Source organism: Macrosteles quadrilineatus, unplaced genomic scaffold (genome assembly GCF_028750875.1).
Source record: "Macrosteles quadrilineatus isolate MER2022 unplaced genomic scaffold, UCM_ALF_1.0 Scaffold_4__1_contigs__length_99947679, whole genome shotgun sequence".
Taxonomy (NCBI): Eukaryota; Metazoa; Arthropoda; class Insecta; order Hemiptera; family Cicadellidae; genus Macrosteles; species Macrosteles quadrilineatus.
In genome coordinates, this window is record NW_026542597.1 from 29,229,917 (window position 1) to 29,242,762 (window position 12,846).

The 12,846-nt window shown below is 37.7% G+C and overlaps 1 protein-coding gene across 4 annotated transcripts in view; it reads left to right on the plus strand.

Moving 5' to 3' along the window:
• The window catches only part of LOC128993365 (ras GTPase-activating protein raskol), a 318,987-nt gene that overhangs the window by 131,760 nt on the left and 174,381 nt on the right, over positions 1-12,846 (plus strand). Inside the window, exon 1 of one of the 4 annotated variants that reach the window (XM_054417216.1) lies at positions 534-1,050. The exons of 2 other annotated variants lie outside the window; for them this stretch is intronic. In XM_054417216.1, coding sequence (XP_054273191.1) covers positions 735-1,050 — 316 coding nt within the window. In that variant the 5' untranslated portion in view covers positions 534-734. Of the gene's footprint in view, positions 1-533; positions 1,051-12,846 lie in introns of those variants that run through there. One more of the 4 variants, XM_054417217.1, reaches the window with a different exon arrangement.

Consider the following 12,846-nt stretch of genomic DNA (forward strand, 5'->3'; position numbering starts at 1 on the left):
TGTATCCCATATTTTATTAACTGTTTAGCAAATATATAGCTTCTAGTTTTTCTGCGTTTGGATTTGCGTTGATAGACCAGTCAAACACCTCTTTCAATAATAAATTTTAAAACAAACCATGAAATCTCAATATCTTAAGAATCACATTTTATAGAAGAAAAAACAGACCAAAATTAATTGATAAATAATGAAGACGGCCCAATTATTAATACTGAATTACTAAAAATAATTACACCAAGAAAAACATTTGAAAATATCCAAAATAAAAATATATATTTTTCATTATTTTCCCCATATACTTTATTTTATCATCTGTTTTAACTTTGTTAAAACTTTATTTATTATTAAGTTAATATTTACTTTTTGTATTAGATTTTTTTTACACAGGCTGATGATGTAAACATATTTTTTCTAAACTATTCATTACATTTAGGCTACTAATTCTAATTTATGTCAAGGTATGTCAAATACTATTTGCAAGTAACCATAATGATGAACCACAATGAACCAGAGTGATAAATTGCAGTGCAGTGAACGATATACATCGAAGAACATTAATGGAAGATTCTTAGTGAACCATAAGAAGGATACACAAACCAACATTCCTTATAGACAAAGTGGCGTTTCTTCGCAAACAAGCAAAGTGAACCGGTGGTGAAGTTTCTGTAAATTACATCTGTCTCCAAAACCTCAACTACCGGAGGTCGTCCCATGGTGTAGCGACCGCGGGGGCGATGCCGAGGGTGTCAACCGAGGTAGAGGTGCTGAGGAAGCCAGGGTCGCCTCAGCCAGAGGCTCGGAAGGTCCGGGGCTCCTGGAGGGACTACCTGGACCCGGGACCTCCGGACTGGGAGAACAGTCTCTCGGACAGCTCGGAGTTTGAACCCTTCTCAGAGGACGAACTGAGCGACATGGACCTGACTCTGTTCGAACCCGTGGCTCATGAGTGTTCTTTGTGTTGTGACGAGTGTTCGAAGCAGAGACACGCTGCTAGAAGAGTCGTGGTTCCTCCGGCCAATCTGTTCATGCTGACGCCGGTGCCGCCTTATGGTGAGTTCTGTTTTATTTTGTGTTGATTTACGCCATTATAATCTTTTGTGGAATAGGCAACTCTCTGAGGTATTGTTGCCATCTAAATTCGACCTTTTTAGATAGCATCATCAGTTGATATCCTAATGACAAATAAAAGAATCGACTTCACTTAAAATCAAACTAGAAACCAAAATTGGCTTGGATTTTTTTGATTTGCGTAATGGAATTTTCTAACGTTGTCCTTTTGTTAGTTAGCATAATTTATTGATAACCAACTTAGAATATAAGCTGCATTCTTCAGATTTGAAGGCGAGCAACATAGTCATGCCTAATGGATAACCAGACAATTGAGTTATACGGTGTTACTAACGATCACATAAGATGTGAGATGTAGCTTCAGCTCATTAGTTTTAGTTACCTAGTTCAATTAGATCCATTCTATAGTTTGTAAGTTGAAGATGCTACTCATTAGATATTTCTAGGGTAGGCCTATATCATTGTGTTCAAGGACGGATAAAGTGGCCAATTTACGTAGTACTTTTAAAAGCCTACGAGAGCCCTTGGTCGATAACGATTCTTGTCCAAAAATGTATGTGTAACAACTTTTGAAAGGCTCACGGAGATCGGATTAATAAAAGGTTAGGTAAAGCCCAGAGAACAAGCATTAAGATGTGTATTTTATCTGTAAATTAGAAGTGGTTTATTAAACATTTTTTAATCTTCTGCAACTATCGTGAATTTAAGAGGACGACTTGATACTGCACATCATAAAACAGGAACCTTCCCGGGCATAATTTATAATAATAGGCTATTACAACGGTTTTTACGGGATCTGATGAGCGGATAGATTGGTAAACATCGAGGGCAAACATTAAGAATTATTTTAATTTGATCTATACATAAGGTATTTTGTACATGTACCAAAAAAATTGGATTGTTTGTAACCATTGAGTCAAGAAAAACACAACCCTTTCAAGTACCCCTTAAGTTATAGTCACTAAATCATACGAGAGAGAGGCACTATTGTACAGTAAGTCAAGTGTGGGACGGGAAAGTACGGCGAAGTGAATAAGTAGCGATAAACCACTAGTCAGGAAGTAGGGTTTGGTACACCACTCTTATACTTCCAGACGATACAGTAGCAATAAACCGACCACCAGACAGAAAGTAGGGGTTTGTATTCATACGTCTTCTACTTCTAGGCGTTCACATGATTGTAGTAGAAATAAACCAATAACCAGACAGGTACAGTTTGGCATACGTCACTACGTCAGGTATACTCTACTAGACGTTAAGTTGTAGTAGAAATAAACGGATTTCCTGATAGGAAGTATGGCTTCGTGTACGTCAATCTTCTACTTTCAAAATTGTACATAAAAGGAGTAATGAACATATCACCATCAGGCAGGAAGGAAATAGAGCTAGGTAAACGTCAATCTACTAATTCCAGACAAATACAGTAACTAATTGACATGAATTACAGTAGCGACAGCTCCTCACTCGGCACCACGGGGTTGTATAGTTGTGTGACGTGCCTGCCTTAGCTGCAAATTGTTATGTGCTTTCCTCTATTTAAACTTTCACTTAAGCTAATAGGCCGGGTAATTACGCGTGAAGCGTAATATTAGAATAGCTTGTTTGGTAATGGTTATGGTTGTTATAAAAGTATCATTGGAATGTATGCAATTAGGGCTTGGGGTCAATAAGTTAAATTTAAACTGGTATGAAAAAATTTAATTACTGAACATATTCCTCGATTGAGGTAAAGATTTGGTACGTATATTTAAAATATATTTTATATATATAAGCTATAATTATAATTGTCATCAAATTCCCACTCGTCGTTTTGTAGGGGTCAGGTATATTTTCACTAGAGGATTTCAGCACTACTATGTTTACTCATCAAGTAATGCTTATTTTAATTCACATGCTTCAATGTGTTTTTGAAGATTCTGTTTGAAATCTAAACACTTTATGGTTTAGTTATTTGTATATTTTCACTTCTTCCATCTTCTCTCTTAAAAAAAAGGAGTTTGCTTCTAAATAAGATAATGGGACAGTTAAACTCCAAAAACGGTTTTGCGTGAAATTGGCAAACAGTGTGTGATAATTCACAATCTTTGCACTGCAGATTTTTCCACATAGACATTTGAGGTTTAAAAATTTAGAACCCAAATTTCAACGCTGTTTCTAGTATCTGATGAAGTTTGATGGAAAGGTAGTCAAGTCGGATTGTTTATACCTACATCATTGTTGGATGTCTTAACTTCTTTCCATCCGGTTGAAAGCTCTCACAAAAAAGCTAAAGAAGATTTACAAGCTGTTGTGGCAGCCCACACTTCCGCTATTGTAATGAGCCATCATACACGTGAGAACCTCTGGTTATGAATGGGACTCTGTGTGGGACTTGGAGGTTGACACCTTTGTTTCTTTCACAAAAGAATTAAAGCGTCGCAGTGAATTGTTTTCACAGCAAGTGAGCAGATGTTTTGATAGCGTTGATCACAACTCTCGACTGAGGTGTCTGGATGGCTTTGCGAAAGGAAAGGTGTTTGATCAATTTAAGCTTAGCGAGAAAGTGATGCCGAGTCGTGCGAAGATGGTCATGGATTTATCATCAGGGAAACCTCTTGGTTGGGTTAAGATATGGTTTGTCACCTAATATCTATTTAGGTGTTAAAATGCCTTGGTTACGGAGAGTCGTGGAGGATCATGAGGTACTCATGGCAGAATTGGGAAACCGTCTTGGAGATGCATTCAAAGATTAGCCGATTTTTTAAAAACTTAAAGAATTAAATCCTTTGCATCATCGAGTTCTGATTTGTTTTGTGTCTTCCACCTCGTATGAGCTCAAGTACTTTCTAAGAAGCCAGTAAACCATAAGAACTAGGTGTAGTACAAGATTTCTCGAGTACAACAATGTACTGTATCAAGCATTTAAAGTACAAGAGAGTAGAATGTTTTTACCTACCGCATCCCAGGTGAATCCTGCTGAATCAGGATCATTACAATGGCCGTCAATTCATTCTTTTCTTCTGAACCACTCGTTCGTGTAGGGCATATCGCGGTGGCTTTGGTAGATTGGAGTCAATGATTCCTTGAGAGGAAAATCACTTTCTTAAACTGTTATGTTCAGCTGAGTGGAACAGAAGCGGCTGATAATTGTTGTAGATCACTCAATGGTTTTTAAAATTACTCTTGTGACGTTGTAAGTGACAATTGGTATTTTCTTGGGCTTCACCCTCATTATTTCACCCTCTATTTATGATAAATTTGGTCTGTTTTATGAATTTAAAATTAATCTTAAACCTCGTCTGCTGAAAAAATTACGATGTCTAACGATCTTGATGAATGATAGCAAACATGAAGCTACTAGTAATAAAGAATGGACCTCTTCAACCTGAGAGAGCAAATTGTTTAACACTACTGTTTCAAGAAACACCGTATAATATTTCCTTTTGTAACAGTATTTTTATTTCCTCCTGATTGGATTGTCTTGTGACATCCTTATAGGGTTCTGTGGAAAAACAGAAATACCGTGCTATTGCTGGTGGCAACACAGACCTGTACCGCGTCACGGACACAGTTAGATCACGCGGCAATAATAGCAAAGACGTGCCGCCCTGACGCCGTGAGAAGCAACTACCTCGAAACGTCGCTGGATTTCCTTTCTTGCCACTACCATTTGACATACCTTAGCACCGAGCTGCGCGTAAAAACTGCAATTTAATATTGTTTTATTGGTGATTAGTCATAAATGTTGAATTTTCTCGAGAATACAAGATTCAAAGGGTAAATATGTAAACCTTCAGCTCAGACTGACCGTTGCGACTATTATGGTTTTCAGGGAGTATTTAATTTCCATGGTTGACACATCAGCACCACAGTTCGTTAAAAATCATCGGTTTGAGATAAAGAACCTCTCGCTTCCAGCTCATCAAGCCGAATCCATCTTACTCTTAAATCACTATTGGCGTTTCGGCTCAGCTGTACCCTGCATAATGAATTAGCTAACGATATCCTCCACTTATATTTTATACTATAATACTTCACTCAAAACCCTTAAAACCCACACGTCCCTCTGAAGCAGTGGTTAGGGCAAGATACTTCTCTCCTGGAGGTTCTAGTCCAAATCCTAGCAATAGCATCACCAATATTCCATTTTATCCATGTAATGATGGCGTGGCCTAATGGTTCGGAGCCCAACTAAGCTGTTGTAATAGTGAACTTCTCCGGGGTAGTGCCATGCTAACTAACTCAAATACTAGACTAGAGGAACAACTATCTATATTGACTCTAAATATTGCAAGTATACATCTCGTCCTATTTTTTAATTCTGAATCCTGTTTCGTATTGTTTACCCTTGAGTGGCTTATTTATAAAATTGTCTTCAGCAGAATCTACAAGGAAGTTTGTTTAGTCTACGATGTCTGATGTGTCTTGTAATAACGTAACATCGTCCTGGACATCACGATCAATATCTGAAGTACTAATTAGACTTGTCCTTGGTCTCATTACGACGCTCCTTTCTCTCTGATCGTATCTTACTACGGCGCACGCATATCCACATGTGGACAACCTTAACGACGTCTTGATGTATGATTGGTGTCTTTATTTAAACTAGTGGTCAGCCAGTGGTCGAAAACTCCTCAAATATGTCCACAGGTTTCTCTATTTTCACCACACGCTGTAAATAAAACATGTGATTGTAATTTCTTCAATTTGTTTTGATTTTTTGTATGTATTTTGTTGTTATTTCGTCACCAGCATGGCAACCCATAAGGCCCATGTACTTTTTTTATTTCAAATTAATTTTTTGTGCTTATTTTTTAGCCTATTTTAATTTATAAAGAGATTCTGCACATCTACAGGAAAATATCTTTCTAGCAGTGTGCTTAGATTTCTCCTTCGATGCACACGAGACGAGAAATAATGTTTTAAAGAAACATGCTTGCCTATTAATATATAGATTTTTTATTTGAATAAATTACTCAGTTCTTTTGTTTTTTGCAGGTAAGAAGCTGAACTCAACGTGAGGTAACAGTTATAAATGTTTATAATAGTTTACAACGTACTATGTACTATCCAATCCGATGGCTGTTGTATACAGAACCTGCTGGAATTTTGACATCGCTTTATTGTCATTTCCCCATTTCTCTATCACTTCTGTCCCTTGCATTCCGCTCATTGCAAATCCAATTTTTGCAATTACAATTTCCCCCTCCTACATTGCCCATCTTAATATATCTCCCCCCATCACATTTGCCTTGATTTCTAGTCTTGGGAGAATTCACAATTTGCTTTTTGTAGACCTTACCAATTCTGATACCGTAGAAGCTTACTGCCTTGTAGATTTGGATTGGACAATGTCAAGACATCTTTCTGTCCGATGTATGTAGAACGCTTTAAGAAATATCAGACAAAACCATATCCTACTTGGCCTAGGTCAATGCACATCAACACTGTTAAAATTTATATTCTACACCTCTCTACAACTTTTCCATTGAAACGGAAAGTCTATCTCTTGGCAGTCTACACGTTCAAAGTTATCTATTCGTCCATAGACTGGTTATTGTGTACATGGTTGTGGTTGCAATGTTTTCTCAGGCAATATTGCATTCTACATTCTCTCTAACTACTCAATATGACATTTTGACCTTGTATAGCTTACATGTATGGATGGTCATGTACGTCTTCGTATGTGACCTCATTCTTTTCCTCCGACAATTTACTTCACCAATTTACCTCCAACATCTTCTTTTGACTGTTTTCCCATGTGGATATTCGACCTTGTAGTTCTTTTCTTGTGCGGCCTTATGATTTCCCTTCGCTACGTGAGATGTAATGATTCTTTTTTCCTCACGTTTTGCACAGCTTAATTGATTTCCTCTGCATTTATTTTTATGCTGCTCTTCTTTGTGTTTTCCAATTATTTTATAATTAAATTACCGTCGCTTTTTTGTACGTTGGTACTTCTTTACTTTTTCACCTCTGCACATCTTCCCTTATTTCCTCCTTCACTTCATCAATCCTTCACTCCACCACTCCACCATGTTTCCACTTCTTTAATCCTTCACATCATCCCGAGTTGTAGGTACCTCTTTCACATTAAGATTTCTCAAGACTTGCCTCTGCCACTTTATTCCATTAAATAACTAAACCGACCCGCATAACGTGTTGATCTAATGGTTCGTACACAGCGCCGTCTCCAGGAATGCGGAACGTCCGACCGCTCAGTAACAACAAATGGGTCTCGCCGGGAGTAAATGAGTGGATCCAAACCGTATACTTAGTGACACGCGATGACCTGCGTTACAAGACTGTTACGGACTGAGGTTAGGTCAGCGTCACGCGTTACTTTCGCTGCGTGTGGAAATCACGCGTCCTTGAGGATGGGAACTCATAACTTCCGTCACAGTCACAGCCGGTGAGAATGAGAGGAAAGTAACAGCACAGACAATGCATTGTTTTGCTTCCGAATGAAATATTTGGGAACCTCTCGATGGGTTCTGAGGTTTGACCAACGGATATATCTTGAGTTGTATATCGTTGGGTTTGACAAACTGGTAAGCTTGGTTGACTCTTGTTCAACTGCGGAGGGTTAAACACCAACAGAGATCAACTTTTTTAGCCAGTATAGTTTATTAAAAAGATTATTATCCCTGCGATTAAGGTGATACTGATAACCGAAACTCTTCTGACTCAGGATCCAACCGGAGACCTCTAGATTATCAAATCTAACACTATAAACACTCAGTTACCGTTAGTTATTACCAGCTACCAAGCATTCGGACCATAACGAGGAAAGATTATACAGAAGAGTAAGAGACGAGATCGTTTTTTCTTCCCCGTTAAGTTATATCAGGTTTAGAAACTGTAAGAAGGTTAGGTTAGGTTGACTGGGTCATAAATGGTCATTGTTCTTTCATAAAAATCTATTTCTTAGTATAACCAAAGTATAACCCTCATGTATAATTGCCAACAGCCACCCTATAGTCCTACACCCCTTGAGGATTTGTATATTTTTATATGAATAACTAACTCTATTCCTATTGCTATCTACGCCAGATGATTTATCGTTTACTTTCAATTTATTTTTATTGGTCAGCTATACTGCATTATGTCTCAGCTAGAAGAATAAGATTAAAAGGCCAAACCAGTCTCTGGACAATCTTCATTGCAACTTCCCCTGATAGCTTTCCTTGAAGTTTAAATAACGTAAAGCTTATTTAAAGTTGGCCAATCAGTCTACTTTGACTGCGGAAGCCTGTCTATTAGATCAGAACACTTTTTTCTTACCTGATTGCCAAATACTTGAGCATACATGTACGTACAATCTAGTTTTGAAGTAACAGGTGACCGTAACAGTGAGTGGTGAAAGGCTGTCCAACAACTATCAGCTGATCAGCTGATCCTACGACAATCAGCTGGTCATGGTGACTGCCAATCACCTGTTTGGCGGGTAAACTCGCTCATATCGCCTTGGAGCGTCGAGTTTTTACAGATTCTCGATCGCTTTACTCCAGATACCTCAATTGCTGGCGTGTGTTCCAATTTATAAAGTACTTGTCTTAGGAAATATAGTGATTATCCAAAGAGGTATTAACAAATGACGTAATTGAAGTCAGCTGATCAACAATGAAATAAATACTCATGATGTTAACCAAACACACTGGGCGATTTTGTCGATCTATTTCAACCAAGTCGTCTTGGGAAATGAGAGCGATTTAGAATGGTATAATATGTATTTATTACGAGTCTTTTCCATTCTAAATACTTAATTTTGCTTGCCAAGCAAGTATTCAAATATTTAGGATACGTGTTAACGAGCTACTAGTGTTTAGTCGGAACTATAAAACTAATTTTTACGACAAAATTAGTTTATTCTGGGTTATATCCTGTTTTTTAAAACGTTGATATGTCAACATCGATGAATCGAGGGTAATTTTTCGATTTCCAACTATCGACATTAAACTATTGGATCATTGAAAGTAATATAGTGATAGCATTGAACACATCGACATGTCGTTGCCATGACTACTCTTGACTGGAGTCCATCAGTCCAAGTGTCCATCAGTCCAAGTGTCCAAGTGGGCGAGAATGAAGAGGAGAGTGGTCCATGCCTAAATGGAAGGCTTTTTGTTAAGTTAATAACCATCCCACACCTCGGACCCCGGACAGTTCGCGGTTTAATGTTTCTGCCTGTTTTTAGGATTCACGTTGGTTGATGGCCGCGGGTTAAACACCTCTTGTATTTCTTTGACCGTCTCACCATTTGATGAAAGTTTAGGTGGAATGCCTGCGATTATTCAGGAAAAAAATAAGTAGATGTGGTCAACTTTTAGGAATTATTGATCAATGGTGGTGACACAGACAAGGGAATCCTTCTTCATACATGTGGTTTCATTCTTATCAATACGTGGTAGTAGTTAAAATTTCCACTTAGTTATGTCTGTTTTATTGCACAACCTCAGAAACTTTACTTTTTGATATTATTTCTATTACAATCAACCAAAAGTTGCGTAACTTGTTCATATGTTTTACTTTGATAAACCCAACTCGCTTTAGAAGGCTATAAAACAATCCCTTGAGGTAAAAAAGAAAGACTTTAATCGTTAGTTGCCAAACTACTACTTTAGACGTCCATTAAAAACATTTTAATTGAATAAACTACACAATTTTGATCAAATTTCGTTTCTCAACTCTCTTTATAAGTATACAACACAACTAGCGGCGGTTGTGTCGTTGTGTGAAAGTGAAACATTTATGATTTGTTTGGACCGGAAGAACGTCGGATAACGGTCAAGAAAGGTCGTAAATATCGAATAATTGACCACCGAATGTTGGTTTGTAACTGGTCGATTCTCGGTTGGCCAAATTGCAGAGTATCCCACTTGGGCCTGGTGTGGCCCGAGGTGCTTGTAGCGAGGCTGTCGAGGGGATCCCTTCCGTGCATGAAATTATCGGGGGGAAACTTGGTTTTTTTGTTTTTTGCTCGTATCTACGCCAGTGGCATTTTTTTATGAAGGCAATCACTTTTAAGGGAAAGCGGTCCAAACCCATTAAAGTTTCCTAAAGCTTCCTAGACTAAAGCTTCTCATTAAAGCTTCCTATACTCCGCTCCAAAGCTGGTGGCGGCTGAGGGATTAGGACGGCCAGGTCGGTGGGCAGGTCCGACCTACTGTATGTAGTTCTACCTGGCGGTCCTAATCCCTCAGCCGCCACCAGCTTTGGCGCGGAGTATAGAGGATCTGAAAATCCTATGTATAAAACTAAATGCTGCATGGCTTGGAGAGTGATTATGTCATCTCAACGTTTAATCGCTCTACGGCACATGATCCAGACTGCCTGTTTTCATTCGAATATGATTGGATCCGATATCTGGATGATTGTAAAATCTTTGTGGAATTGAATAGAAGATCTGTATAGCTTTGTTAGATTAAGATAAGCGGTTTCATTAGCCAGGATCATACATCAAAAGTCCAATGATTGGCGAGGTTTGAACCACGAAGCCCCTATTGGTTTTTCTCCGGATCAACCAGCGACATTCTGAAGTCCAAGCTCCGGATAATACCATACGCATTTGTGTTATTTATGTAACAACCTTTCCCCTTCTCTCATCTCACACTTTACTATAACTTATTAAACAAACATACAAACATTACATGAGTTTTTGAAAAAGACCTAGCAATTCAAGATGTTTGAAATTATAGAGAGTGAGGGGCTCCAAAATTATCTTTTGCAATCATATGAAACCGAGTGTGTGGAGTGTAACGGATAATAAAGACATTCATACCATGTAAATAAGACACACTAGAGTATTTTTTCGCCTCACTAGTAATTTTTCTCCTTACTGTAAAAATGTGTAGCACGAAATCATACTTCCTAACTGTTCAGTATATACTGCATTTTGGTAATAAAATACAAACTCGAATGTTGATTGGACAAACCACTGTCTTTTTGTCATAAGATCAAGAATTTTATGTAATCAATACGGACACTCTAGGTTTCTTCGTAATTTTCGTCTCCTCTCTGTACTTAAACATTTCCAAATCCGCAATAGCATTCCGTTAGTTCGTACCTGAGGAGGCGAGGCCAGTTGTGTATAATGATAATGAGTGTTGGATTGCTTCACTGTACGCAGTTTTCATCGGCTCTTCGCTGATGAAACGAGGATTTTGAAATTACAAGCAATTGAAATGTCCACGAAATGGAGACTTGATTGGGTAAAACCGTTTGTCAATTTTGTGCCATGGTCGGCGGCTGAGGTCACAAAAATGGTTGGTGTGTATATCTAGAAGCCCAAAATTCAATAAGGTATCTTGAAATTATCGGTCTCTATCTGGGTTTTACATGAAGCTGGGTCAGTTTGGTTGTATATTGAATTTAGTTCACAATGATGGCCATCTATATCATTGACTATCATTGACTATATAGTCAATGTCTATATTCAACTAACCAAGATGGCTCGTGGTGGATTGGATGGTCCGTTGTATTAACCATAATATAATTATTAATTCCAAGCAAACAATAAACTTGAACTGTGCCGAGCAGCAATGAATAGTTTTTATTCTGCACAATGCTTAATGGACATAAGGTTAGAAATATATTTTCATGGTTAGGTATGGACTCTGTGAACATAAAATAACCATCCCATCTCTACCGAACCTACCCAGGCCCCATTTGTGTATTGGTTTGTTTGAAATGTAGATGGGGTCGAGGTAATTAAAAAGTCTTAATTTGTCAAATCTAATCATATTCTACTATAAGTTAATCAACATAGCAGACTAAACCATATACCACCAATCTAACTCCACTAGACAATAAGTATATGATTTCTAAATTCCTTTACAAAAAACGTCAAGCGGACATGGAATAAAACGTAGATTTTTTGTGTTTATGTTAGAAAGGTAAAAAGGTGTCCCTCCTAGAATTGTACCGATTTATTTCATATTCTAATGAAAGCCTATGGACTAAGTAAATCCAGGTTTCAACATGTTGACTGCAAGATTTTTGTTCTTCATAACTCTTATCGCAAGAGCTGTCGAGTTATTAAACCATAATAAAATGAGTAAAAACAATTTTCACATAGTAAGAATCGAAATTCTCTTCCCCTATGCTAGTTTTTGTATGTAACGTGTTAGACTTGTTTTTCTTTATTAAACTTATTGTTAGAGCTGTAAATTATTTAAGCCATACAAGATTTATTACAATTTTGTAATATGTCTTTATACATTTCTCCCCTAAGTGCTGGTTGTATGTAAACTGCTAGACCACGGGTGTTTCTTCATATTCCTCTCGTTGTTTGATCTAGAAACAATCAAGAAAATGAGTAGAATACTACTCTAACAGAAGGAGGGATTTTCCTCTAAAGAAATCAATTACATTAAGCATTTCATATAGATTGTTTTCATCGCTAACACTCAGTGTGTGTTAAGTTTGTCTGGTAATTGATGTGTGTGTAGGCGAGGTAGGTCTATGTAGGCTTTAGGAGTAGGACTACTGGCCGGAGTGGCTGGACATCGGTGACCGCCATACCAGCGTCAAGGTCAAACTGGGAGTGTCCTGCGTAATCATCATAGATTAAGGAGTAGGCAATCTTAATCAAACAAATACTGTACAATATGATAGATTAGACTAAGCTCAGAAATTTCGTTCAATTAAATGTTGTAAGTTGTTTTTCTATTATTTCTTTCTGGCTATTTCTGATTTCTTTTCTTGGAGTCTGACGTTCTACCCTGCCAATCATCAACCAAACTTATACATTACAATTACTACAACTGACACGAAATTGGGATTTTTAAGAATATTTTA